General features: G+C 35.2%; 1 protein-coding gene across 6 annotated transcripts; it reads right to left on the bottom strand.

The window, feature by feature from the left end:
• Positions 1-12,596: 12,596 nt before the first annotated feature.
• On the bottom strand, positions 12,597-25,363 carry LOC126720854 (polyadenylate-binding protein-interacting protein 9-like). 6 transcript variants are annotated; one of them, XR_007653710.1, is made up of 11 exons: positions 24,621-25,363; positions 23,561-23,671; positions 23,398-23,442; positions 19,394-19,466; positions 19,181-19,293; positions 19,020-19,079; positions 18,770-18,815; positions 18,588-18,656; positions 16,005-16,209; positions 12,980-13,041; positions 12,597-12,897 (listed from the first exon to the last, which is right to left on the bottom strand). XR_007653710.1 is itself a non-coding variant. In XM_050423684.1 (10 exons), exons 1-10 carry the CDS (start codon positions 24,888-24,890, stop codon positions 12,840-12,842), a joined length of 912 nt encoding a protein of 303 aa, XP_050279641.1. In that variant the 5' UTR covers positions 24,891-25,358; the 3' UTR covers positions 12,597-12,839. The 6 variants fall into 6 exon arrangements, 3 of the variants coding, with proteins under 3 accessions (XP_050279641.1, XP_050279644.1, XP_050279642.1); XR_007653708.1 differs by having other exon boundaries at positions 18,765-18,815; positions 24,621-25,361; XR_007653709.1 differs by lacking the exon at positions 16,005-16,209 and having other exon boundaries at positions 24,621-25,361.
• Positions 25,364-25,884: the final 521 nt, after the last annotated feature.

Here is a 25,884-nt window from a genome sequence, read left to right as displayed (position 1 = left end):
TGTAAGACAAGCTTAGCATCATGTTTCACTACCAGAGTGAGTCCATGTGCTTAATAACTTATAATCAAATCTTGGTAACTAATTAGAGCGCGTTTGGATTCGGCTGAAAATTGTTGCGTTTGCGTTTTGTCTGTTTTTTTTTTTTTTTTTTTTTTTCACGCGTTTTGGGTGTTGCGGCTACTGTTCATGCACTGTTCAATGAACAGTAGCCACAAACTTTGACTTTTCAAATTTTTTTGGACCAATCACAGCACATCGTGTACTATTCACGGACCCACAAATTTCACTTTTCAGCAACTTTTTCATTAAAAATAGGTCCCACGATACTATTCACACATTTAAAAATTATTTCGCTACAGTGTTTTTCAGTTTTCAGTTTCAGTTTTCAGTTTTCAGCTATATCCAAACGGATCCTAAGGGTCTGTTTGGATAGAACTTATTTTGCTGAAACTGAAAACTGAAAATTGAAAACACTATAGCAAAATAATTTTTAAATGTGTAAATAGTGCTGTGGAACCCATTTTTAATAAAAAAATTGATAAAAAGTAGAATTTGTGAGATCCATGAACAGTACACAAGTGCACAGTTCACAGAAGAATGGATCAACCATTGCGGTTAAAAAAAAAAATATGAGGAAACGCAGACGCAGCACTAATAAGTGCTATCCAAACAAACACTAAATATTTACAACTTTGATAATTTCAAACAGACTTTTCAAATGTTTAAATATTATTTAATGGATGAAAATGGTAGGGTTTCTATTTATAATAATCCCGATCTGTGCAGCAACATTGTTTTGAATCCATTTGATTTGAAAAGACCATCTCTAATTACCCAAAGCATTGCTAAAACACTAGGTCCCTTCCCTAAGGATCATGAGAAGCCAGCTACACACGACACAATATAGTTTCTTACTAATTAAACCCCCACAATAGAAAAAGTTTTCTCTCTATAACGAGTGCCTCTCTCTCCTCAGGAGAGTTTTTTTCCTTCGTTCTTTCCAAGGTTGACAGGCACAACAACCTAAAATCCCTTAACCCATACCTCTTTTTTCCTCTTCTTCCTTTTACTCTGCCTCCTTTCTTAACTCCCTACCTTATGCTATCTATTCCACTCCCTATTCCAACTACCAGCCTTTATTCTCCTTGAATTTCACTTTCAGCAAACCCAATCTTGTTTGTTTTCTTCCTTACGCCTTCTATGGAACTTTCTACACAACCAAACAAGTTAACACTTTTCTCTTCTCATCACTCTTAACTCCCCTCTTGGACCTTCGATTTCTCTCCTTTTATCCTTTCTGTTTTCTTCTCTTAGATACCCCTTGTCTTTCTTTTGTCTTTGTTTATGTTCTGGTCCTTTCAATGAGGGACCATTCTGCACCACAAGATTTTGCCTAGACTGAGTAGCAGGTCAGATGTTAGTGCTGACCCCTTCGCAGATGAATCAGATCTATCCTCACAAAATAGTGATGATATGGAAGCCCTAGTTGCACGACATGGCCCAATCCTAGAAGTTGATCTTGATTCCATCCACATGCAACGACTTTTTTAGGGTCAATGTGCAATGGGTTTCATCTTGGACTATAAGAAGTTCTTGGTCTCGCACCTACAGCACTTAATTAATTCTGCAGAGAGGATCCAAAGTGCTGTCACTGTAGTGGGGAGGGACTCATTCTTCTGCATGATTCATTTTGAACATATGGTAGATCTAGAGCATATGTGCTCTGAGGGTCCTTGGTCCATGGATGGTGCCTTTCTTTTTCTTGAAAGATGGAGGCCGAATCTGGTGATGAATAGGTTACATTTGAATTTTGTTTCTATTTGGGTTCAACTCCACGGGTTACCCTTGGTATATCAATACACGGAGTTAGCAAAAAGGATGGGTCATATGATTGGTGCTTTTGAAAAGATTGATTGGGAAGATTGGTGCTACCTCAAAATATCAGGTTCATGCGGGTTAAGGTGAGACTGAATTCGTGGATGCCAGTTGTTTCCGGATTCATGCTTTGCTTGGATGATGGAACCCGAACTTGGATTCAATGTAGGTATGAAAAAGTCCACAAGCTATGCACCAAATGTAGTCCCTATCAGACACACCAGAAGCCAGTGTAGTGAGAGTATGGATGAAGTGAAAAGAATTCTCATCCGTCAAAGACACTGGATTCAATGTCTTCACCAGGTTCCTTTTGGCTTTGACTCTTTAGAACCTCAATTTCACAATGAGTTACGAGCTTATTTCAACAAAAGGAGGCGTTGGACAACACGAGCCCGATTTGGGAATATGGAGCAGGAACACCAAGTACAGAGTCACCCTTCTCCTGCCACCTTCAACCCAGAGCCACCTAACTTTACCTCTCCCACACCAGCTTATGACACAAACCACCACATTTCCCCTGAACCTAAACCTTCAACCATGCCTAATCCCAGCACTCAAATACCTAACATACCCCATCCTACAAACTTACAACCAGACTTCGAGCATGCAACCCTCAACTCCTATATTTTCCCTAACTCTAGGACACGGTTCTGTACCACCCATGCCTTTCAATTCCCTAGCCTCATCCCCTGATCATCCCCATCCACAAAATCCAAACCCTAACCCACATGCAAACAATCCACACAATCCAAATCTAGTGGATAACCCCTCCTCCATTTTGCAACCATCTCAGACTACCTAGGATAATCCTTCTATGCAATGGGTCAATGGAGCAAGGCCTTTTTATGACAAATAGGGAGTTAAGAGAGGAAACGAACTCTACTTCGGCAACAAAAAGTGACTCTGAGACAGTTGTGATGTATAACCTAGACAGGCTCAATGATGATTGTCCTGAATGGCTACGTAGGGATGCATGGAATAGAGGACAGATTCCTGAGTCTATTGATTCACTTATAGAATCTTTGGTGAGTAGGGTGGATAGGGACAGGCTAAGGTCTGATTTTGGAAGTTTGAGCAGCGGGCCTTATAGTAGAAGGTCGAATAACCTGGGGCCTCATATTAGAAGGCCAAATAACCTGGGCCAATTTCACACCGTAGCCCATCCGGTCAAGAAAGTCAATACCATATCAGAGGCTGTACCGGTTTAGCCAGCGGTACAATATGTTTCGGATACCGGTCAATACCGATGTACCATTTCGAATTTAACGCTATTTTTTACTATTTTATACAATATACAAAATTATATTTCTAATAACTCAATATATCACATTGGCAACTTTTTATATTTTTTTATGGAGTAATTAACTTTTACCACAACTCCTTATATGATAAGTTGTGAGGGGTGAAAAAAATTGTGAGTGTATGTGGGTTCACATTTTCATCACTGACAACTTCTCACATGACAAATTATGACAAAAATTGTTTAAAATGTTGTAATATTAGCATTATTCTAAATATAAATTTGCTGCAATACCGTGACAATATGGTAATACACGTATATTATGTCACATCATTTGGGCTCAAAGGCCAAAGCTGAAAAGAAGTGATGGAGAGCTCATCTTTTATTCAAAAATGAAAGGCTTTCCATATTTCCAATGCTTGGCAGCTAGTGTCAGTGTACTGAGTCACATGGAGAGCTTAGGAAACTTCAAAAACAAATACAAAACAAAGAAAGAGAAAGTGAGAAACCAAACCATACATAACAAAGTTCAACAAAAATAAAAAGAGAGGGAGACGGACAGACCGACAAAGAAGAAAAAAAAAGAGGGATACGAACAGACCGACAGAAAAGAAGAAGAAAAAAAGGAAGGAAGAAGAAGAAGAAGCAATTGCTTCACGGCGCCACCCCTGCAGCCTTGCTTCATCATCATCTTCTTCCTTTTTCTCCTTGTTCTCTGTTTTCTTTCCTTACAAATGAGACATTTCGTGTTTCAGCCCAGTATCCATTTACCGACCAAAACAGCCGAATTTCGCCGGTACAGTCAATACCCGGCCGGTACGGCCGGTATTTTTTCCGGTACGAAACAAGGGGGTTATCTGTACCGGATTACTGGCCGTACCGGTCGGTATGGTACAGAATTGACTTCCTTGCATAAGATGGAGACAATTAACAATCAGACTGTTGGCCTTGATACTGGATTGGAAGCTATTATCACCTCGGGTTTTGTTGGCCCTGGCCCAAGCCCATCATTTCCTAACTCAGTTAGATCAGAGCCTGGCCATTTGCCTTGCCTATAATGTGATAAGGGATTGGAAGGCAGCTGTGGACCATCAAGGAAGAGAATTGGAACTAAACTTAAAAGACTCGGGAGGAAAATTCATCAAAAGTTGATCCATGGGTTCTTCTCTAAGGAAGGTAACACTGATTTTCTCCTAAATAATCAGATATTTTACTCCATCCCTTGCCAAGGTGCACATGATGAGGAATCCCTGGAAAATCCAAAGGGTTATTAGGAAGCTGGCCTTAATAAGCTTCCCCAACGACAATGAGGATCATGAGCTGGAACTATAAAGGTTTGGGCAGACCCTCTACAATTCTGTAGTGCAAAAAAGAAAAAGCCCTTGAACTTAAACTTGATATTTTATTTTTCATGGAAACTCATTTAGCTAGCAATAAACACTACAACAAAATGTATTTTTAGTGATGAAAATTAGTGAGGAAATATTTTCCGTTACTAAAAATACAGCTTTAGTGACGAAATATGAATTTCGTCACTAATAATGAAACAAATTATAACATTTAGTGACGAAAAATAAATTTCGTCGCTATTGTGATCTGAAAAATGGGCGCCAGTGGAGGAAAACTTTGGCACGAGTTTAATTAATCTATAGTGACGAAATTTTTCATCACCAGGACTTTTAGTGACGGGGCTACAGTGACGAAATGAGTTTCGTCACTAAAGTCCAATTTCGTCACTAAAGGTCCTTAGTGACGAAAAACTGGACTTTTAGTGACGAATTTTTTCATCACTGAAAATACATTTTGTTGTAGTGAAAGGTCAAGAAGTGTGGCAAAAATGTGGTTTTTCTAAGGGGTGGGAGGTCCCTAGGGTGGATTTTAGTGGTGGTCTTATTCTAGCTTGGTTACCTAGACAGAGTCTTTGGGTTATTTATGACTCAAAAAATCTCATTCACATTGATCTGCTAGACAATAAAGGCAACCCTCTCTTGATCACTTTTGTCTACGAACACCCTAATTATGCCAAGAGAGGTGAAGTGTGGCAACAATTAAAATCACTCAAAGGGCTTGCCCATTCTAACTGGCTTTGCATAGGGGATTTTAACCAGATTTTATTAAAGGAAGATAAGCTTTCTTTTAAACAGGGGAGCATTATAGGGGCAGATTTTTTTTTCAACAAGTTCTAATGGAATTACAATTGTGTGAATTGGCTGCCTCTGCTCAAAGATTCACATGGATGAATAATAGGGAGGAAGAGGATTTTGTCATGGAAAGGCTTGACAAAGCTTTTGCTCATGTGGATTGGGTCAACATGTATCATTTATACTCACTTAGGAATCTCCCAATTGTTAGGTCTGACCATGGCCCAATCATCCTAGATTTAGAACTTCAAACTCCCTTTAAGAAGAGACCTTTCAAATTTGAGCATATGAGTATAACACATTCCACAGTTATAAAGGTATGGTTCAACAAGCTTGGGATCTGCAATCCACTGGGTCTAAAGCTACACGATTGAGAAAAAAAAATTGCTAATGTTAAGAAAATGGCTTTAGAATGGAATAAAAAGGTGTTTGAAAAAGTGGAGAATGAAATCAAGCTGAAGCAAAATCAATTACAGCAGCTCCAAGATTCCATTGTAAATGCTGAAGATGTAAGGAAAGAGAGAGATTTTAGAAAGGAGCTTGAGGACCTTTTAAATAGAGAATAATTGATGTGGACACAAAAAGCTAGAACAAATTGGTTTTTACATAAGGACAGGAATACTAAATATTTCTAGACTGTGGTTAAGTAAAGAAGAGCTAGGAGTAGAATCCTGCAAATCAAAGATGAGCAAGGCATCCTAATTGACAAAACTAAAGATATAGAAAATATCCTTCTTAATTTTTTCAGGAAAACTTATGATGGCAAAAACAATTTAAGTGTGGATAGTATTGTTCAGAAAATTCATGGATTGCCTATCCCTACTCATTCTGATCAACAAACTAGTTTCCTAAACAAACCTATATCAACTATAGAGATTGAAGAAGTAGTCTTTCAATTGGGTCCTCACAAAGCTCCTAGACCAGATGGCATTCCTGCTTTCTTCTTCCAAGAATTTTGGGCACGGTTAAAACTGATGTTATCAATACTATCCAAGCTTTTTTCCATTCTAATTCCCTCCTTAAATCTCTCAACCAAACCTTCATAACTCTCATCCCAAAAATTCCTTTTCCTGAGGAGGTGAATCACTTTAGACCTATCAATCTATGCAATGTGATCTATAAAGTAATCTCCAAAATCCTTGTTAACAAATTGAAGCCTATTATGGACAGCATTATTACACCATATCAAAATGCCTTCATTAAGGGTAGGAACATCTCAGATAATATCCTCTTGGCCCATGAAATCATAGATGTACTTAGGAAGAAGAAAGGGAGAAAATTTAGTTTTTGAGTGTTAAAGATAAACATGTTAAAGCTTATGATAAGGTCAGTTTGAATTTTTTGAAGGCTATTCTCACTGTCATGAATTTTGATACAAAATGGATCAAATGGTTTATGGAGTGTGTGTTCTTGGTTCAATACACTTTGTTGATTAATGGAAACCTGACAAATTCCTTCAAACCCTTTCAAGGTCTAAGACAAGAAGATCCTTTATCTACATACGTCTTCCTTATGTGTGCTAATATACTCTCAATCTCCTTGTCACAAGCTAAGAATCTCAAGAAAATCAAAGGAATCAAAGTTGGTAGAAATGGTCTTTCCTTTTCCCACTTATTGTTTGTTGATGACTCTTTGTTGTTTTTTAGGAAGGATAACTATAAAGTTGTGATTTCCAACTAGCCTTTATTGGTTTTAATTCCGTGCCAAACTTGATTGTAATTTCTTCAATCATTTCCCTGTATTTTTGTGGGTTTAGTTGTAAGGGATGAGTGTGAGAGATTGGTGAAAAATCAAGTGTCAAAGATGAATTATTGTAAATTTGCGACTAGCTCACGAGAAAGCAACCTGCAAAAAGGCCATGTATGAAGCACATGACTAGAAGCTAAAGAGTCATGCCAACCTATCATTTTGCGAGTACTTCGCAAGAAAGGCCATCTCACAAGGTACCCGCGAAACATTCTGTTTGGCCAAAAGTTAATTTGCTTTACCAAAATTGTTACCCATGATGATAATGCAAATTGTCATATTTTTCTCCTTTAATGTTTAGTCTTTTATACTTATTTGGTGCTTAAATGTACTCATTATTCTTGTATTTTGATTTAGGATGCAAATGGAGGCATTAAGTGCAAAACGTAGCTAATTGGGCAATTTTTGGATAGTTTTGACATCACTTCATAATCTGGGCATAACTCTCTCATCAAAGCTCCAATTGTAATGATTCAAGGTGCTATGGAACGCCAAGAAAAAACTCTACAACTTTCATTTTGAGTTTTGAGAGATACTACCTGCATCAAGGTCGAAATTGGGCTTGAAGTTGCTACACCTGCACTGCTGACATTCTAGAATGTTCCTTTGCCTAAAATTTTAATACCTGATGCGGTTTATTTTCAAAAGCTTCCAAATTCGGTGCACAAAAATTCCAGCTGAAAAACACCACTTTCCTAGTTATATTAGGACTTTGTTTTATTTTTAATATTTTCCTTAATTAGTTAGATTTGGAGAAATAGGAAAATAGTTTCAACGGTGAATATTTAAAGTGTGAATTGATATATACTTGCATCGATAATCAGTTGTAAAATTTCGATGGTGGATGTTGACCTTAGACCAAGGTTTGTTATTTTAATTGATTTCAATATTTTAATTTGAATTATTCCTTAGTTGTTTTTCTTAAAATTGTTTTTGTTACACTCACCCCCCCCCCCCCCAATCCTTGTTCATGTAGCATAAAACTAGACTAGATACTCTTCGTGCGAACGATCTTTACTCACACCGCTACATATATTTTTAGGAGTATAAGTTTTATTTTTGGTTGCCTACGATAGCACACCAACCCATACTATAAATACCCTCATTACTCACAAATTGTAAGGAGTGCTTTTCAAAGAGAAAACCCTAGCAAATACACTTAAGAATTAAAGATTGTTAGACCCACAATCATCTACACATTACCTCTTGGTTTTCCTCTGCTCCTACCTCTCCATCTCTACATCCTTGAGAGGTTTTTAGCCCAAATATTTATCACACCCAATCTGAGTGTTAAGTGAGGTTTTGGTGCTGTTGGGAAGCATTGGAATGAGCCATTTAATGGCGGATGCAATTGGGCTGAATTGCGAGATCTGGAAAGCTAAAGAAGACAAGACTCCAAGAAGTCTATTGGTAGCAGGAGCTTGGAAGGCTTAAGTACATGGGGTAGACTAGGCTTGAAGAGTCTTTCGTTATTCGTGTACTCCAACTTTATTCTCTAGTAGATTGATTTCGACTTGAAGGGTTGTGGAGAAGGTTTTCACTGAGTTCTTCGGTTTCTTCTTCGATAACACGTCTTGGTGTTATCTTGTACTTGCATCTCTCTTCCCTACTCTTTAAGCTTTACTTTTATTGTTCATTGTGGTTGGTTATGGCTTATAGTAGTGTTATCGGCATATTGCACTTATTTACTCTAATTCCGCCCTTTGATAAGTTAAGGTAAAGGCAATCTAACCGTAATTTTTAATTTGAGGTCTAAACAAGCTCTAGTGTTTCACACTAATTTAAGCTTTCAATAACAACGCTTTAGAAAATATTCAGCTTATCCTTGAGTGGTATTGTTCCATCTCAGGTCAGTATATAAATCTGGCAAAATCTGACGTGTATTGCTCTCCAAACATGCCAAAGGAGGAACAGGAAACTCTTGCTAGAAATCTTCAAGTTAACTTGGTCTAGCAACCCAACAAATACCTTGGCATCCACTTCAAGTTAAGAGGTAACAAAATTGCTGATTTTCAGTTTCTAATTGATAAACTCAATTCAAAACTTCAAGGTTGAAAAGCTAAAATTCTATCCCAAGCTGGTAGGACAACTTTAATCTCTTCTGTTCTTCAATCTATACCTTTATATACTTTTTCATGTTTGAAAGTACCCGAGCACATTTGCAACAAAATGGACTCAATCATCCGAGCATTTTGGTGGGGTCATGAACAGGGTGAGAAAAAACTCCATCTCCTCAATTGGGATAAGATTTGCCAACCTAGGAAGTTTGGTGGTTTGGGAATCAAGAAGTTTAGGCACATGAACCAGGCAATGCTTGACAAACAATACTAGAGAATCAACTAAAACCCTCACTCCATTCTGGCCAAAACCTTCAAGGCTAAGTACTTCCCTACTTGCCCAATTCAAGAGTGTAGCCCAAAGCCTCATCACTCCTGGTGTTGGAAAAATATCATCCAACATGAAAATCACAAACTGAGAGATGGAAAATGGAGGGTTGGGAATGGATATAGTATCCCTCTAAATCATAAACACTGGGTCCATCACCCTTCATTGAACCTGTCTCATCCCATTCTCGCTACAGGTACTATGGGAGACTTGATTGATCAGCATACTAAGAATTGGATGGCAGATTTAGTTATATCCCTATTCCCGTTTCCTCTGGCTTCTACAATCCTTCAGATCCCAATTTCCAAAACTAATTCTGTCCAAGATAAACTTCTTTGGAAATACTCAAAAAATGGGGAATATCAAGCGAAAAAAGCTTATGATTTTTTAGCAAGGGATCATTTAGTTCATCCTAGGCATGATCAACCTCAGATGGGAAGTTGGAGTAGAATCAGGAAAGTGAAGGTTCCTTTAAAAGTTAACAATTTTATTTGGAAACTCATGCATGACAGACTGCCTACCCTTCTCAACCTAAATATTAGAGGCATCACAACCTCTAACATCTGTCCTTTATGCAATGAAGAAGAGGAAACAGCAACTCTCCTCTTTTTACTCTACCCTTTTGCCAGAGCTTGCTGGCATGGATCCACTCTAGCCATCCACTCCTCAGATTATAACACCATCTCTGTTCAACAATGGTTAACACGGCTATTATCAAGATACAAACAGAGAGACCCAGATTCTATGTTTTATTTGCAAGCCATCTTCACCACTCTTTGGACCATCTGGAACTACAGAAACATAGTAGTTCACCAATGGATAAATCCAAACCCCATGGATGTGATTCTAACTGGCCAAAATTTATCTTGCAGGTACAAGGAAGCTTTTTCATACCACAATACACACACTGACAGATTTGACAGAAGCACAAGAACAGATTACCAGTCAACAGCAGGGAACTGGCTACTAATCATCAAAGTTGCTGGAACTAGGAGCAGAAAACCATATAGGAGTGGCATTGCTTATGAAGCTATTACTGTTCAGGGAGATAGGGTGTTTTTTGGTGCGGTTAGCAGCAAGGCTAGAACAATAGGTGGGGCATTGCTAGAGGCTGTGGTTGAAGCTGAAATAGCAGCAAAAAATCAAGGCTTTCATCAAGTTTTGTTTCTAAGTGATAGCAGGGATCTTCTTCAGTCCTTCAAGAAGAAAAAGGCCTCAGATTGGCTAGATAACACTAGAATAGCTGATCTAAGTTTCTTGACTCAAAATGGCATTTACTGTGATATGATCTTAGTACCCCATTTGGTTGTTAAAGACGTCTAGTCTGTAGCTAAATTGGCAACCTGTGTGCCAATGAACCAATGCTGGTTTAATCCAGCCTTTTATGACTTTTTGTAATTGTTTTCTCCCTTTTGAATGGTATCAAAAAAATTAAACCCCCACAACCTGATCTGCCTAGGTTTCATAGTAAAAATTCATCGGTGTTAAGTTTAAACTAAACAAGGGAATGACTTTTCAATTTCACAGAGATAGGAACTTTTGTGTTGAGTGTGGTGGAAGGTTTAAATGTTTTTGGAAGCAAGTGGTCATGAATGGGTTGGTCATGCCAAAATAAGATGGGGCTATTTATGGTGAGCCAAAGAGAGTCCCATAGGGAAGAGAAGTTCAAGGAATGGTTATGAAGAGAGCTTTGGAAGTGCAATTGAAATGTAGCCAAGTGGAAGAGAAGGGTCCAATACAATGCCCTGGGATTTGGAGGTTGTTCCAAAAGGTTTTTGGTAGGAGATGGGTAGGATTTTCAGATTTTGCTTTATAGAAAGGGCAAAAGTCATCTACTTTGATTTCTTACCTTGAAAGGCATGATCATAAAGAGAGGGTGGGATTGCTACTAAAGGACCACTTAAGGCATTTGAGCATTTAATGGTGAATTAAGGGAAGAAAGTGATCCATATCAAGAGGGAGGAATAATTTTTTGTAGGAAGAGATGAATAGTGCATGCAGAGAGCAGGAATGGATTCAGTCACTGATTTGATGAGGGTGTGGCGACCAAGAAAGGAAAGAAGCTTTGATATCTAACCTGAGAGTTCAGATTCATTCGCTCCAACTTTTTTCATATATTTGTTGAGGAATGGCAAGACCAAGGTATTCCCCACACACATGAACATGATGGAATGGTGAAACATTTCTCAAGCAATGACAACGTATTGTTGTTTTTTTTTTTTTTACCAAGGTCCAGGCAAATTGGAGATGATGTGTACCAAATCGCCCAAAGGAAGAAAATATCAAACTATACTGAACTGCCTAGCCCACAGCCCAACACAATTTATATGGAATATGGGGAAAATTACACTTTACCCTCTTAAACTATACTTCATTTTACACTTTTCTCCGCAAACTATGAAAATGCATACTTTACCTCCCTAAACTATGACCCCTTTTATACTTACCCCTTAAACTATGAGAATGCACACTTATTTTCCTAAATTATTACCTATGGAAAGGGTTGCAAAGTGTTACACAAGTAATAGTCTAAGAGGGTAAGTGTGCACTCTCATAACTTATAAGGGCAAGTGTTATGCAAGTAATAGTTTAAGCAGGTAAAATGTGCATTCTCATCATTTAGAGGGATAAGTGGTATAGTTTAAAAGGGTAAAATGTAATTTCCCCCTAGAATATATAAACAACACAAAGCATATCAATTTGTCTCAGAAAAACACAAATCAACTGCATTAACTAATTTAACTTACACCCAGATAGGGAAACGTTATGCATCACTAATCGCATATACTATATGTACCAGAAACTTGAATGGTCCAGATAAGCATAAAAAGAGTCGAGGGATGTTTGCTGGGGCTGGGATGGAACCCAATTCTTTGATGGCAGGTCCATATTCATACAGACTTGCCTCTATGATGACAATGTTCACTACCTAGTAGCGATAGTACATTCATTTTGTTTAACTTTTTTTTTTTTTTTTTTACATTAGTAGTTAGGGGTGGGGGATTTAAACCCTGAATGTTTCAGGAAGAAACATCAGGAAGTGCCAATAGAGCTAAAAGACTCTTGGCAATTTTGTTAAACATTTAGTACTAGTACTTTAAGCTTGGGCTTACCGGTACAAAGTATTAGCAAGGCTTGCAATCAACACATTAGTAACAGAAACTAACGCTATTAAGTTAATAGATGAAATTGTCAAAACAAAGAGGACGGAACAAGGAAAAATTCTCAGACTGAGGCCCAGTCTTGTAAAACTTCAATTGAAGCAGGATCACGATATGTTCAGTCACAGAAAAAGTAACTGTTGAGACAGAAAAGATGGAAATACTGAAGACCAAAAAAAAAAAACAAAAAAAAAAAAAAAAAAAAAAGTTTCACCACCCCTTCAACACAAGTCTCTCTCAACTGGGAAGTTGACCCAATTCCATCCATGTGTCTTGGACAATGATGATTAGTTAATGCAATGTTGGGCGAGTAACTCGCGGCCTCACGGGTGTCTTTGATGGACTTACCCTACAAAATCAACAATATACAAGATAAAGTGACATCAAACTTAGTTAAGGACTTGAAAGAACAATCCAGTCCAGGGGCAAACCTGATGGGTTGGGTTCCTACTATCATCCCACTGCAACTCAGTGCAGTAGTGGCACTTTCCGCCTGCTCAGGAAAATAAATTAACATGTCAGATTTAAGCAAGAGCCATTTACTGCAATCAGAGCATTGTGGCATAAGGTTTTAGATGACTCAAACACATCAATAAATCATTAAAAAATTAATTAATTATTAAGTAAAAGCATAAATCATAAAACAACTGTTTTGCAAATGTGTCTCATGTAATCTAGAATTGATAGTTCAATGCTATAGATCTCTTGTTAAAAAAGTGACCCCTTTTTTCTTTTCTTTTTTGTTTGTGTGTGTGTGTGTGTGGGGGGGGGGGGGGGGGGGGGGGTGGGGTTGGGGGGTTGTGGTGGTGTTGGATGACCCAATTTTAACAAGAAAAAAGGCCAAAAAAAATTAACAATGTATAATAACCACAAAAACTAGAAATGATTCATGTAACATACAGTAAATTATATTGCACAAACTATAGAAAACCTCTTTTAAAAAAAAAAAAAGTGCTGGTTCTGCTATGATCTTCCTCCCTTTTCTCAGATATTAATTTGGAAATTTGTTTTTCTAAATGCAGAAATGTGTATACACCTCACCCATGGAGATGAAACATTGTCCCTTCATAAATAATTCACACAAAGGGGACTCATCAAGCATATAATTTTTTTTTTTTTTTGATAGGTCTCCTCAAGCATATTAGATCACAAGTAAACATCATTATGTCTTTACCCCATGATGTTATCTCATGGATCTATTATTTTTCTACTAGTAAGCTATACACACTCAATTAGTACCCATGGCTACACCCAGACCCCATTCTTCTGGAGGTGTCATATAACCTCGAGCTCATTTGCATCATATAGATCCTTCATACCTAAGTAACATCAAACAATGTGCAGTGTTTCTTAATTCTTAGGTAAGAAAACAAGTATTTTTGTAAAGAAAATGTCCGCAACAACCCCCCCAACTATGGCGGGCAGTGAAATATAAGTGTAGAGTGCATATAAAAAATGACATTTCTAAAGCAACAAGCAAGCTTGCTGTTTTTATTTAATGCAGATTTTCTGCATCCCACAGGATGCCCAAAAGCATATACAAAAAGAGAGAAAACTCCTTTAATTTTGGTTTCCAGTCTTTTTCAAGTAAACAATGCATATAACTCATTGCCGAATATATTTAACATACACAGAAAATGCACAATTACTTCCATAATTCTCTTCCTAAGAGAGGGAGGGGGGGGTGGGGGCTGAAGGGGTGATTTTTGTGCTTTTATAAGCACAACTGTGAATGACTTTTCATTTACAAGTACTCCATCTATGACAGTATTTGGTACCAGTACATCAAAGAAAAGGAAATCATCATTCAGCGACTATGAATTGTGTATTATTGTTATTACTAATTGTTTTCATGATAAAGGGAAGTGCACCTAGTGCAGGCACAATTCTAGGAATGAAATATGTCCTCTGTAAGAAGGCGATAAATTCTCTCCGCATAATTTATTTATTACATAGATAAGGACAACTTCTGCTCTAGTCCTTATCTCCTCTTAACTAGAACCTCTACCTTAATCTTCATTATCCTTTGGTTTCTAAGCCAAGTAATTACTAAATCCACATCCCATCTATGGAATATAGTCATGCATAAGATATGAAAAAATCAAATGTCTCTCCATTTTACAAAAAATTCAGGAAATCCAATTAAAATAGTTGCAAAAAGCACAAATCAAGATACCTATATCATAATATGACTACTATGTTAATGAACCAGTGTCAAAAAGTAAACCTAAACACCAAATATTAGAATCAGTTTGAAGAAGATTGACATAGAAAAAAAGTAGTTTGTATGCTTTCTTTTTTAATGATAAATGTAACATCAGTTTTGATTAGATTTCACAACATTTCCACAAATTTTAAGTGAGTGATTAATTTCAAACCAAAGTGTCCCCATTTTTGTTAATGATAGACATGTCTTGACAAATGAACATGACATGTTCCATCTTGCCAGCAGATTAAACATATAATTCATGACTAAAAATAAATATAATATAAGCAAGACATGTTGATTTTTTTTTTTTTTTATAAGTAAATCATATTGCTGATTAAATGTGCCAACAATTTTTTTGAAAGAGTTTCAACCTATGACGTCCGCTCTTGATGATGCTCTTTATCATCAGACCAAGACATCAATCAATTTTTGGTGTAAGGAAGACATGTTGATAAAGTAGTTAAAACCTACAGAATGAGTGCAAGAATGTACTGACAAGAACATCGGGGCAAAAGCAAGAAAGAAAGGTCTGGCAGCATAAGTTTGACAAATGCATAGCAAAATGTCATTGATTTAGGCCAATGATCTATAGCTCAAATTGCACTTTCTCCCCCTATTCTTTAGATGAGTTCATGGTTCAAAGACACAATGTCAATGAGCTCGAGCTCAAATGAAACTTCTTCCTATCTTAATAATGGGATGGAAGATATGGTTATGGGTTCAAGACCCACAGGCTGAATGTGTAACTTATAACTTTTTTCTTTTCTGTTATTTTCTTCTTCTTCTTTTTTATTAAAAAAAAAAAAAAAAAAAAAAAAAAAAAAAAAAAAAAAAAAAGAGACACAATAGGATCATAGGCAACTTCATAATCAAAAAAAGAGACATTAATTTATGAAATAGTGTTCTACGTAAGTATCCATGGCATGTTCAACAAGATAACATTGCCAAAATGAAAGTAACTTTTGACATAAAAATAAATAATTCAATCTCATGGTTTGAGATGTTAGCTGATAACAGGACAACACACACACACAAACCCTTTTTTATATATAAATAATGAAATTATGAAACTTTATTGATACCAGAAACAGTCATGCAAGTATACAGGATGTAGATAAATGCGGACAATACAATCAAACACGCAAATTACAATGATCAATTAAATCATAAATCGAACATAAAGAATAACTACCCACAACTGACGTTGTTACACAAAAATAAATAAAATAAAAACACCCTTACGTTACCTAGAATGAGGATCACTGTTTTTTGCAAAAGAGAAACCAGAATGTAGTATACCACTCATTCTGAATTGGACTCAATGGAGCTTATTTTGCAGCTCATAATTAGAAGTTAGAATGTGATAAAGCAGTCTTTAAGTCAACAACTCTAGCCTCTTTTTGCACCAAAGCTTCATAATCTATAAATTTCTCATATCCCTTTATATGGTACCTTTCAGAAATGCAGATAAGGGAAGAAATTAGAAGGAATTCCGCATCAGAAAAAGTTCTTTGGGATTATAAAAGACATACATTTCCTGTTAAAATGGTAGTACCTCCACCAGAGGATTGTACCATGACCTATTAATACTTAAAACCATAATTGATTATTTCAATAGTTTTCATTTGTTCATGTATATTGCAATAAATACAAAAGACGATAGTGTTGAAGCGCACAGCTGGGAGCCAGGTCCACAGTGTCACCACAGAAAGACCTCACAAATATCCTCTCATCATAATTTTCCCTTTTTTACTTAGCCAACAGGCCACTTAGATCAAATTACTTTTGTGATAGGTTTTTCAATAAAGACATCTTTTTGAATTTCCTAAGAAATTGTTGGACATGCCGTTTTATCTTGGATATTAGAGCGGTATCCTGAAGAGTAGGATAAGGAGATAATTGACCATGCTCCCAAACTGTCAAATTAGATTCAGCACCACCCACTTCATTTCTTCATAGATATATTGGGCCATTAAGATGAATTCCAAAAGTCAAAATGGTTTAGTTAGTGGGATAACTCTTGACTATGAATAGGGAAGTAGTCCAAAATAAATAAAAACAGACAAAGAGATATATCAAATTTGGACAACGAACAACTGATATAAACCTTGAAGATGTTAATAAGTATCCTATTGTTTAAACTGCCCACCATTCACATGCGCAAACAATCATGTATTTAACTTATAAAAATGAAGCATGTTCACTGCAAAGGGAATGGTAATTCTCTAACCCAGTTTTGTTAAAAGTGTGCTTCAGGCACACTTAAGCTCAACTCGAAGCCCCAAGCTCTTAACACTTAGCTAAGCCAAAAAAAAAAAAAAAAAAAAAGCTCACTTAATGAAGCGTGCTTTAGGCACGCTTTTTTGGAGCTTTTTGAAGAAGCAGAAAGCATGCCCAAGCATGCTTTTTTTATTTTATTGCTAAAAAAGATATGGATCATCAAAATTAATTGCTTGATCTTGAAAGAAATGAAGTGGACCAATGATTTAGTACACAACCACTATCCTTAGGGTGTTGAATTACACTAACAATTTTTTTATTTACATGTCATAAGGTACAAACAAGGTTAATTTACAATGTTTGTGCTTTTTGGTCTTTGACTTTTAGATGTATGTTGATCGAACCATATACATCATTTGATCATAACTATCATGGTTATGTACTTTTATAAAGCACAAAAGAACCATATAAAATATTATGTTTAAATTTTCTATGACTAGATTATTATGATATTAACCAATGATAATTGTTTTCAAATTCCTACATAAAAGTCATAAGAATTGAAATGACTTGCATAAAATTTTTAAAACTTACAAACATTATACAATAGAACTTACCTAATAGGTAAAAATACAAATTTTGAGTTTTTTTTTTAATTATATGTTACCAATATTTCTATTAGAAGTTATGAGATATTATATTTGAAAACTGAGCGCTTTACTTCAATCAAGTGCACGATTATGCTTTTCACCTAGGCTCCAAGATGCCTATGCGCTTGACGCATTTAGCAACATTGCTCTAACTAATGCGAGACAACATGAGAAATTTTACTGAATGACTTACTAATTCCGAAAGTCACAATTATGTTACTGAGTATGAAGAAATATTATGAAGCATGGATACTGATACAAGAGATGGGGATATATGTAGTACAGATATGTCAACACAGCAAAACCTTGAAATTAGGGTATGAATCCCATATTTCATATGTTTGTGCACGTGTCTGACAAAAACAATTGTTTTGCTAAAGTATTAACATCACCATTTATAACAAATTAATTACACGAGTATCTCTAGTTAATGCAACAAAAAGGTAGGAAACATCTGTACCAGACAAAAGATACAAGTAACCCTGCTTATGTATTTCCATTTTATTTTGTACTAAGGAAGGTTGCAGTTTGATATTTGATGTGTTCTACATCTCCAGAAGTAACTTAACTTCAAATTTTGGATGTTTTTAACAAGTATTTGCAAGTATTTGAGATGTATTACATATGTAAAATAAAATAAAATAAAATAAAGGAGTATGGCTCCGGTGAAGAAATTTCCTTGATAGTTAGATTCATCAGCAAAACAGTGAGCAAAGATCATGCTTTGTACATGAAAATAGCTCATTCTCATACCTATATGCACTATTTTCACCCAACTCTGACCTGAGAAAATGAGAATAATATCTATATCTAAGAACTCCATGAAAACCAGATATCAGATAGTCAATATTCAATATTGTTTTTAACCAGGCACAGAGAGAGAGAGACCTTTGCAAATTCTTTTTTTTTTTAATTACCTCTAAAACATCAATAACTTCAAGGTTGTAAACAAAAACTTACCAGTGCAAATTCAACAAAAGCTATACGAGTTGAATGAACATGATCTCCCAAAAGCCTCAAGCGAGTAACCTGTAAATTTGAAATGATGTCAAATATCAATCACGTAACTTGACACATCATGTTTTGATTGTTTTCTAATCCATTAAAATGCAATCATGTTTTAAATATTGTCCCAACCTCACCACCACAGGCTGTTTCAAAGAAGTTCTTCACTTCAGCTTGAGAAACCTGCATTCACAAATGAGCCTTTTATTGGGAAAAAATTAAGATTGACTGGGAATCAAGTAAATCAACTACAATCACTACATATGCATGCATAATGCATATGACCACTATCACTATGATGGGCATCATCCAGAACAGAGACGCAGTTAAAAAAGTATCAGCAGGAATGTAAAACTTAATACTTCCAAATAAAACAAAGGGGAATACCTTCTTATCAATATTTGTACAATAGACTGTCCTGGCACACATTTCCCGTTCATCCTCTGACTGCAGTTAAATTTCAGTCATCAAAACACCAATACAGCAAACAATTTCATAGAGTTGAAATTAACACAACAAGAAAGAGCCAGAAAGTTAATGATTCATACTCTAGGAAGGAATGTAGGGTTCACAGGAAGGATGGCAGTTTTTGAAGGTAAAACCCTAACCGGATAGTACCCAAGCATCGTCCCTCCAAGTTCTAGAGCTGCTCTTGCACCATCTGTTGGCATAAATCCCATGTTCACATTATATCAGTATGTTTTGGTGGGGGAAAAAGAACACCAGTAAGAAAGACTTGCAGGCCAGAACAATCAACTTACGGTCATCAGCAAACTCCACAAATGCAAAACGTAGAACTGAATGCGGATCACCACAAATTCGGCAATCATTAACCTTCAAAATTTTAAAACAAATAAATAGATAAATAAAACTGAAAAAAGTGATTTTACTATCCCATCAACCAAACTAACCATGTAGTAAAAGAAATGCAATTATCAAAAAACCTAGTTCTCTCATAAATACAAAACATACTCAGAGAGAAAGACAAATTACCATTGTTCTTAAAGGAAAAGGCATAAACCAAAGCATTTCACTCCACATGGGCCACACATACTACAGGCAGAGGAAAGCTACTAGTAATACTTTGTGAAGATTTAAAATTAAACACTTTTGGACAATGTAGCAGAAGAATTAGAAAACATTCATTGGATATTCAAATTATGATATTGTTTTAAGTAAAGATGCTAAAAGGTTAATTTGTTTTTATGAAGGCACAAGGTTTAACAAGAACAAAATACAGGAGGTCATATGATCAAAACTATTAGGGAATAGAACCAGGTGATAAAGAACTTAACATCAGTCACTTAAAACAAATAAAAGTATGATATGAGTCGTGATTATTGTAGATTGCAAACAAGAATTATCACTAATAATAAGAATGGGTAAAGAGAAACCATTTTAATCAAGAACAAAACAAACTGGTTTATTTTGTTTGTTATAATCTCTATTTTTTTTCTATTTATAGAGAAGGGATGAAGGTTCTTTTTACAAATGATATAATTTTAGTGGGATGAAATTAGAAGTAGATTTATGCCAAGTTAGAAATTTGGCGAGATGCTCTAGAATCCAAAGGTTTTCAATTAAGTAGGACCAAATCAAAGTACATGGAATGTAAATTTAAATTTAGTAAAAGTAGAAACGGTAACAAAGAGATGGTAAGACTTGATAATCAAAAGATATCATAGAGCGATAGCTTTCATTATCTTAAATCAATAATTCTTAAAGATTGAGAAATTGAAGAGGATGTGAATCATAGGATAAGAGTGGGTGCGTGAAGTGGAGAAGCACATCAAGAATATTGTTCAATCATAAAATACCTATTAAGTTAAAGGGAGAATTGTATAAGACTGTTATACATCCAGCTATGATCTATGGTACCGAATTTTGGAATGTTAACATGCAACATATTCATGAAATGATTGTAGCTAAAATGAGAATGCTAAGATGCATATGGTGGAAATACACAGAAAGAAATGATTCAAAATGAGGAAATTTGCTTAAAGATAGGGTAGCCCCTATTGATGAAAAAATCAGAAAAATCATGTCTAGAGGAGAAAGACTAATGCACGAGCATGAAAGAGTGAGTTGATCCAAGTTGAAAGAACAAAAAAAAGGTAGAGGAAGACCAAAAATCATAAGTAGAAGTAATAAAAAATGACAAGTCAATAAAGGAAGTAATAGATCATATGAATTTAGATAGAATAGGATGGAAAAAAATAATACATGAGGCTAACCCTAACTAATCTAGTGAGGATCCATAGCCAACCCCAAAATTTTGAAACTAAGACTTTATTGTAGTTGTAAAGGGTGAAGGTTGTTGTTCAGGACTGATGGGTAATTTTGAACATTTAATACCTTGACAGTATTTTCACCCAATGATTTAATTGGGGGAAAAAAGCCCTTAAATTTTTTTTAGAAAAGGGATTAAGAATTTAGAAAATTATTATATATGAAAAGAGGGTATATTTTCTTAGAATAAAAATAATTAGTCTAGTTGAATCTAAAGTACATGAAACAGGAAAGGTAGGTATTGAATACAGAACAAACACACCCTACCATGGTAGACATGCACCATAACCTCCCATGTCTGTGAACTAACAAGATCATAAAAAACAGCAAAAAAGTATTAAACCTCTATCAAGGAGCACAGCCACAAAACCTTTCAGCCAATGAATCATATAAAAGAGGAGATACATAGAAGACAGATTCAAATGCATAGTAAGAACAAGATCTTAAATCAGTGTACTTATGAGAAGAAAAAATAAAAAATAAATAATTGCAAATATTGGAGCTAAATCAGAAAATAAATTTGGCAATATTAAACTAATATTGCTGACTACAACTCTTGTAGGAATGAGGTAGTAGTTAAAAAGGCTATGGTGGTGAAGAACTAGAGATTACACAACAGTAATGAAACATGATGAATTTTTTTTTTATCAAATTGCACCTACCAAGGAAAGTATATAACAAACAAAGATAGAGCAGAAAAAGAATATATATATATATATATACTTTTTTTTTTCAACAGTCATAGATCACCAAATGAGGCTTGATTATGTTATTTGAGCAGTCAAAGATAATAATAAACATCCCTATCATGATTAGTTCTTATTCTAATCAATGATTTTTATTTTTTTATTCGTAAGTTACACACACACACCCAGTGTGTCATGAATGCACAACCTCACCCTCCACCTTGCTCTTACAAGGGAAAGAAGTGCCAATTGAGATGTAGCTTATTGGCTTCTAATTAATGAAACTATCGGATTTAACAGCTTAAAAAATTACTAAAGCCCTTCAAAGATATCCATACTAATCATTCAGTGGACAACCACAGCTCAGACTGTAAGTAATGCAAGACCATTGATAGAGTACATTAGCCCTATCAATGAGCTAGTTATAACAGCACGACCACTTCCGATTTTACAAATTAAAAATAAAAACCCCAAGAATCATTCTTAGTCCCAAAAAGGGCATGGAGAGAACCAATCTCTGGCATGCATCAGGTCCCAACACTCCATACTCAGATAACCATTCTAGACTTCTAGGTGATGATCACAACTAGAGTATTTACTTTTTCTAGTGACAACTTTACCAATCATCTTCTAATGAATTTTTTTTCACATATACTTGTTCCATTACATAAATTAGTACTTCGAACGCTACAATTTAGTGCATGCCCAGGTACACATTGAGAGTCAGGTAGATACTTCATCATAACAATCACAAATCCTTCTACATTATACACATAAGAATTCAACTACCAAAAAACTAAAACCACCAGCTCCCTTAACAAATTTTTTATAGTTACAAAGGGGAAGGGGACCTCTGAACCCTAGACATCTCCATTGGAAACACTAGGAAGCGCCAATTGAGCTACAAGGCTCATGGCATCAGCTCCCTTAACAAATTCATATAGCTTATGTTAAGAAAATAACAATAACAACAACCAAGCCTTATTACAACAAAAAAAAATAGGGTCAGCATAGCTCATTTTAAGAAGAGTGTGAAATAAAAACAGCCAAACAGTAGAGTAAAAAAATTTACTTGCTTAGTAGAGTAAAGAAGACAGTTTTGAAGAATGGGGGAGTGTCATTTCAAGCAGCCTGCTAGAAGCTGCATGCCTAGGTAGCATGCTAGGAAATGGCCCTTACAATGGCTACATGCCAGAAGTAGTATCAGAGACTGTTGTATTAATAATGGTATTCATGCTGGGGCCTACCAATGGAGCAAGGGGCATCTAAGGGTAGGCACTAGGCAGCAGCTGCAATGGGTCAAGCGTGTAAATTTTCTCATTGCATTCAAAGGAACAATGGACTTAAGAAAACATATATAGTTGCCAAATATGTTCCACAAAATTTTTGTGATGAACTCATTGACAAAAAATTTAAAATGTGAAAACCTATGGTGATCACATAGCCAAATTGTGACAACTCCCCCTGACATGATTTAATTCTTCTGTTTATTTTTGATAAGTTTGCACACACATGCAGTGGGTTTTGAATCCATAACCTTATCCTCCAATCTTTCTCATGGGGGAAGGAAATGCCTTTTGAGCTAGAGCCCATTGGCATAGTTCTCTAGGATGAAATAAAAAATAAAAAATTAAAATGAATTAGCCAGCTTCAAAGTTATAACGGAAAAGAATTCTCTAAGTGAATTAAAATATTATCAAAGAATCAAAATGAAGCTCCTAGGTTCAAATAAATTAAAGTACAGAAAAAACAATGGATTGATCAGTGTTCAAATGAGCATTGCAACTTACCTGGCCACAACTACTAAATAAGGCAGCAAGCCGCTCTTCAGTGACCTAAATTTGATAAAAGGATTTATTAAAGTTATTATTCAAAAATTAAAACCAAATAAAGACCATATATTTATATATTCAACCATCAAGATGATTAGAAATTCCCAAAATTTTCACTTACATGCTGGTCAATATCAGAAACATAAACCGTTCGTCTAATGCTATCCTCTCGTTGAGCTTTGAAAGCTCTCCCATTCAACCTTCTCCTCCCCTGGTTATAGTTGTTTCTTCTCTGGAAATGAAAAGTTGAAATTTTAGCAACTACATTGAAGAGATATAACAGATACAAGATTGTAAAATGTCAATGTTTTTGGCAAGAAACTTCTTCAAAAACTATTTCTCAATATTTTCTCTCTTTATTTCCAACAGGGAAGTTTTATCATCACCTAAATAAAATCGGATAGAAAAAACTACCCTTCCTTGCTTAAGTGTTCCAGCATTTCAATCGAAATATATAATTAGACCAAAATTGGACATATTCAGTCTCAGACCACAAATTGGTTAAAAACACAATTGGCAAGACAAACACCAGAAATTCACCTCATGTTGCACTTGCACCTCTTCCTTTACTTAAAAATAAATAAATAAAATAGAAAACGCAAAAGTTGTTAAACCAACTCAGACAAGAGATTGAAATTAATTTCTGTATGAAAGCAAAAAAAATATTCAGATACCACCTATATTAAAAATTACATAACAAAACCCAGAAACTCTACTCAACACCACCATCAACAAGTACTAAAATATAATTCAGACGATCAATTGAAACCGAGAATTCTGCTCATATCAATTTCTTTCTTCTTAAAAAAGCATACCATTTCAAATTTTCTTCCTATAAAGAAAATGGATATAACAGTATCAATGCTAGAACATATTTAGTGGTAAGCATAACTTGTGCATACCAATTTTCATACTCAATTCAAATAATAATAATAATAATAATAATAATAATAATTTTATAAAAATAAAAATCCAAAAACCCATTAATCTACCAATTCAGACACTCAACTCAATTCACATTACACCAAAAAAAAAACCCATAACAAAAGAAACAGTAAATAAGCAAAACCAACAACAACAACCCATTTCTCTAAAACACAAAGACAATCCAAACAATCATTCATACAATGATATAAAACCCAAAAACCACATAGAAGAGATCAAATGAGAATGATAATTACCCTGCGGTTGTTGGGATAGAAATCATTGCCAGAAGGCTTATTGGTGTCAGCAAAATTGTTGGGAGACAATTGACCGTTGTTCAGAAAATAAAAGCTATTTTGATGATTTGGGTATGAGGAAGGAAAAAACTCTTTGGCTAAAGGATTCAACTTTTTGAACATAGCAACAAGTTCTTGCACTTGCACATTGATTTCAGATTCCGATGTGGGTTTGGTGTCTAAGGTCTTGGCAGCCACTGCCTCACCAGACACTTCAGCCACCGCAGCCATTAGATTCACACACACAACCCCCACCAAAAAAAAAAATCCCCCAGTAATATACTCTATATATATAACTATATGTATATAAAAAAATTCAGAGAAAATTAATTAATAAGTACACTATGTTTTCGGGGGTCTCTGAGAGAAAATGGAAATGGGTTTAAAGAATTTGATGGATTTGGGAGTGTGAGAGAATGAGAATCTGATTTGGGTTTGAGATTTTTCTGAACAAGAATAGAAAAGGGAGGTCTAAAAATGGAGACTCATTAAAGGGAAAAAACAAATATGCTTAGTAAAGGAAAAGATTGTAGAGAGAGAAACAAAACAGGGTTTTGGAAAAGAATATGATCAAATGTGTGTGTGTGAGAGAGAGAGAGAGAGAGAAAGAGAGAGATGCAAACAGCTTTGCTTTGATTTTTACTGATTGCAACCTCTGTATATCTTTCTCTTTCTTTCTTTTGTTTTTTTCTTCTGATTCTTAGTTTTTTTTTTTTTTTTAAAGGAAGAGATAGAGAGAGAGAGAGAGAGAGAGAGAGTGTGTATTAAAGTGAGTGAGGACTGGGTGACGTTTAAATTGGGAAGAAAAGGGGGACATTATCGTAAAAGATGACTTAAGCATTAGCTTTTGTTAACAAAAACATCTTTGGATAATGTTTATGTATGTCGATTTTTATATGAAAAGTTATATTTACAATATTCTTCTATCAAATTATAAGTAGGGTTGTTATTAGTTTAAATGTGAATTTATTATTAAAATTACTCTTTTGTCCATCAATATCAATCTGTCACTTAAAACTTCATTTCTTACATGCACTCATAACTAACATCACTCTTCCACATATCAATAATTTGTAAAAAAATCGTAACTTAAGCATTTTCCCATGTCATTCTTAACTATTAAAGCTTGTTTGACACTTAGTTTTCGATAATTTATTTATATAAAATATAGCAAAAATATATATAATTTTTTTATAACTTTTATATTAAATGTTTGTTAAAATAT

Source organism: Quercus robur, chromosome 4 (assembly GCF_932294415.1).
Source record: "Quercus robur chromosome 4, dhQueRobu3.1, whole genome shotgun sequence".
Lineage (NCBI taxonomy): Eukaryota > Viridiplantae > Streptophyta > Magnoliopsida > Fagales > Fagaceae > Quercus > Quercus robur.
Note: the sequence above shows the minus strand (reverse complement) of the source record. Positions and strands in the feature narration are given on the sequence as shown.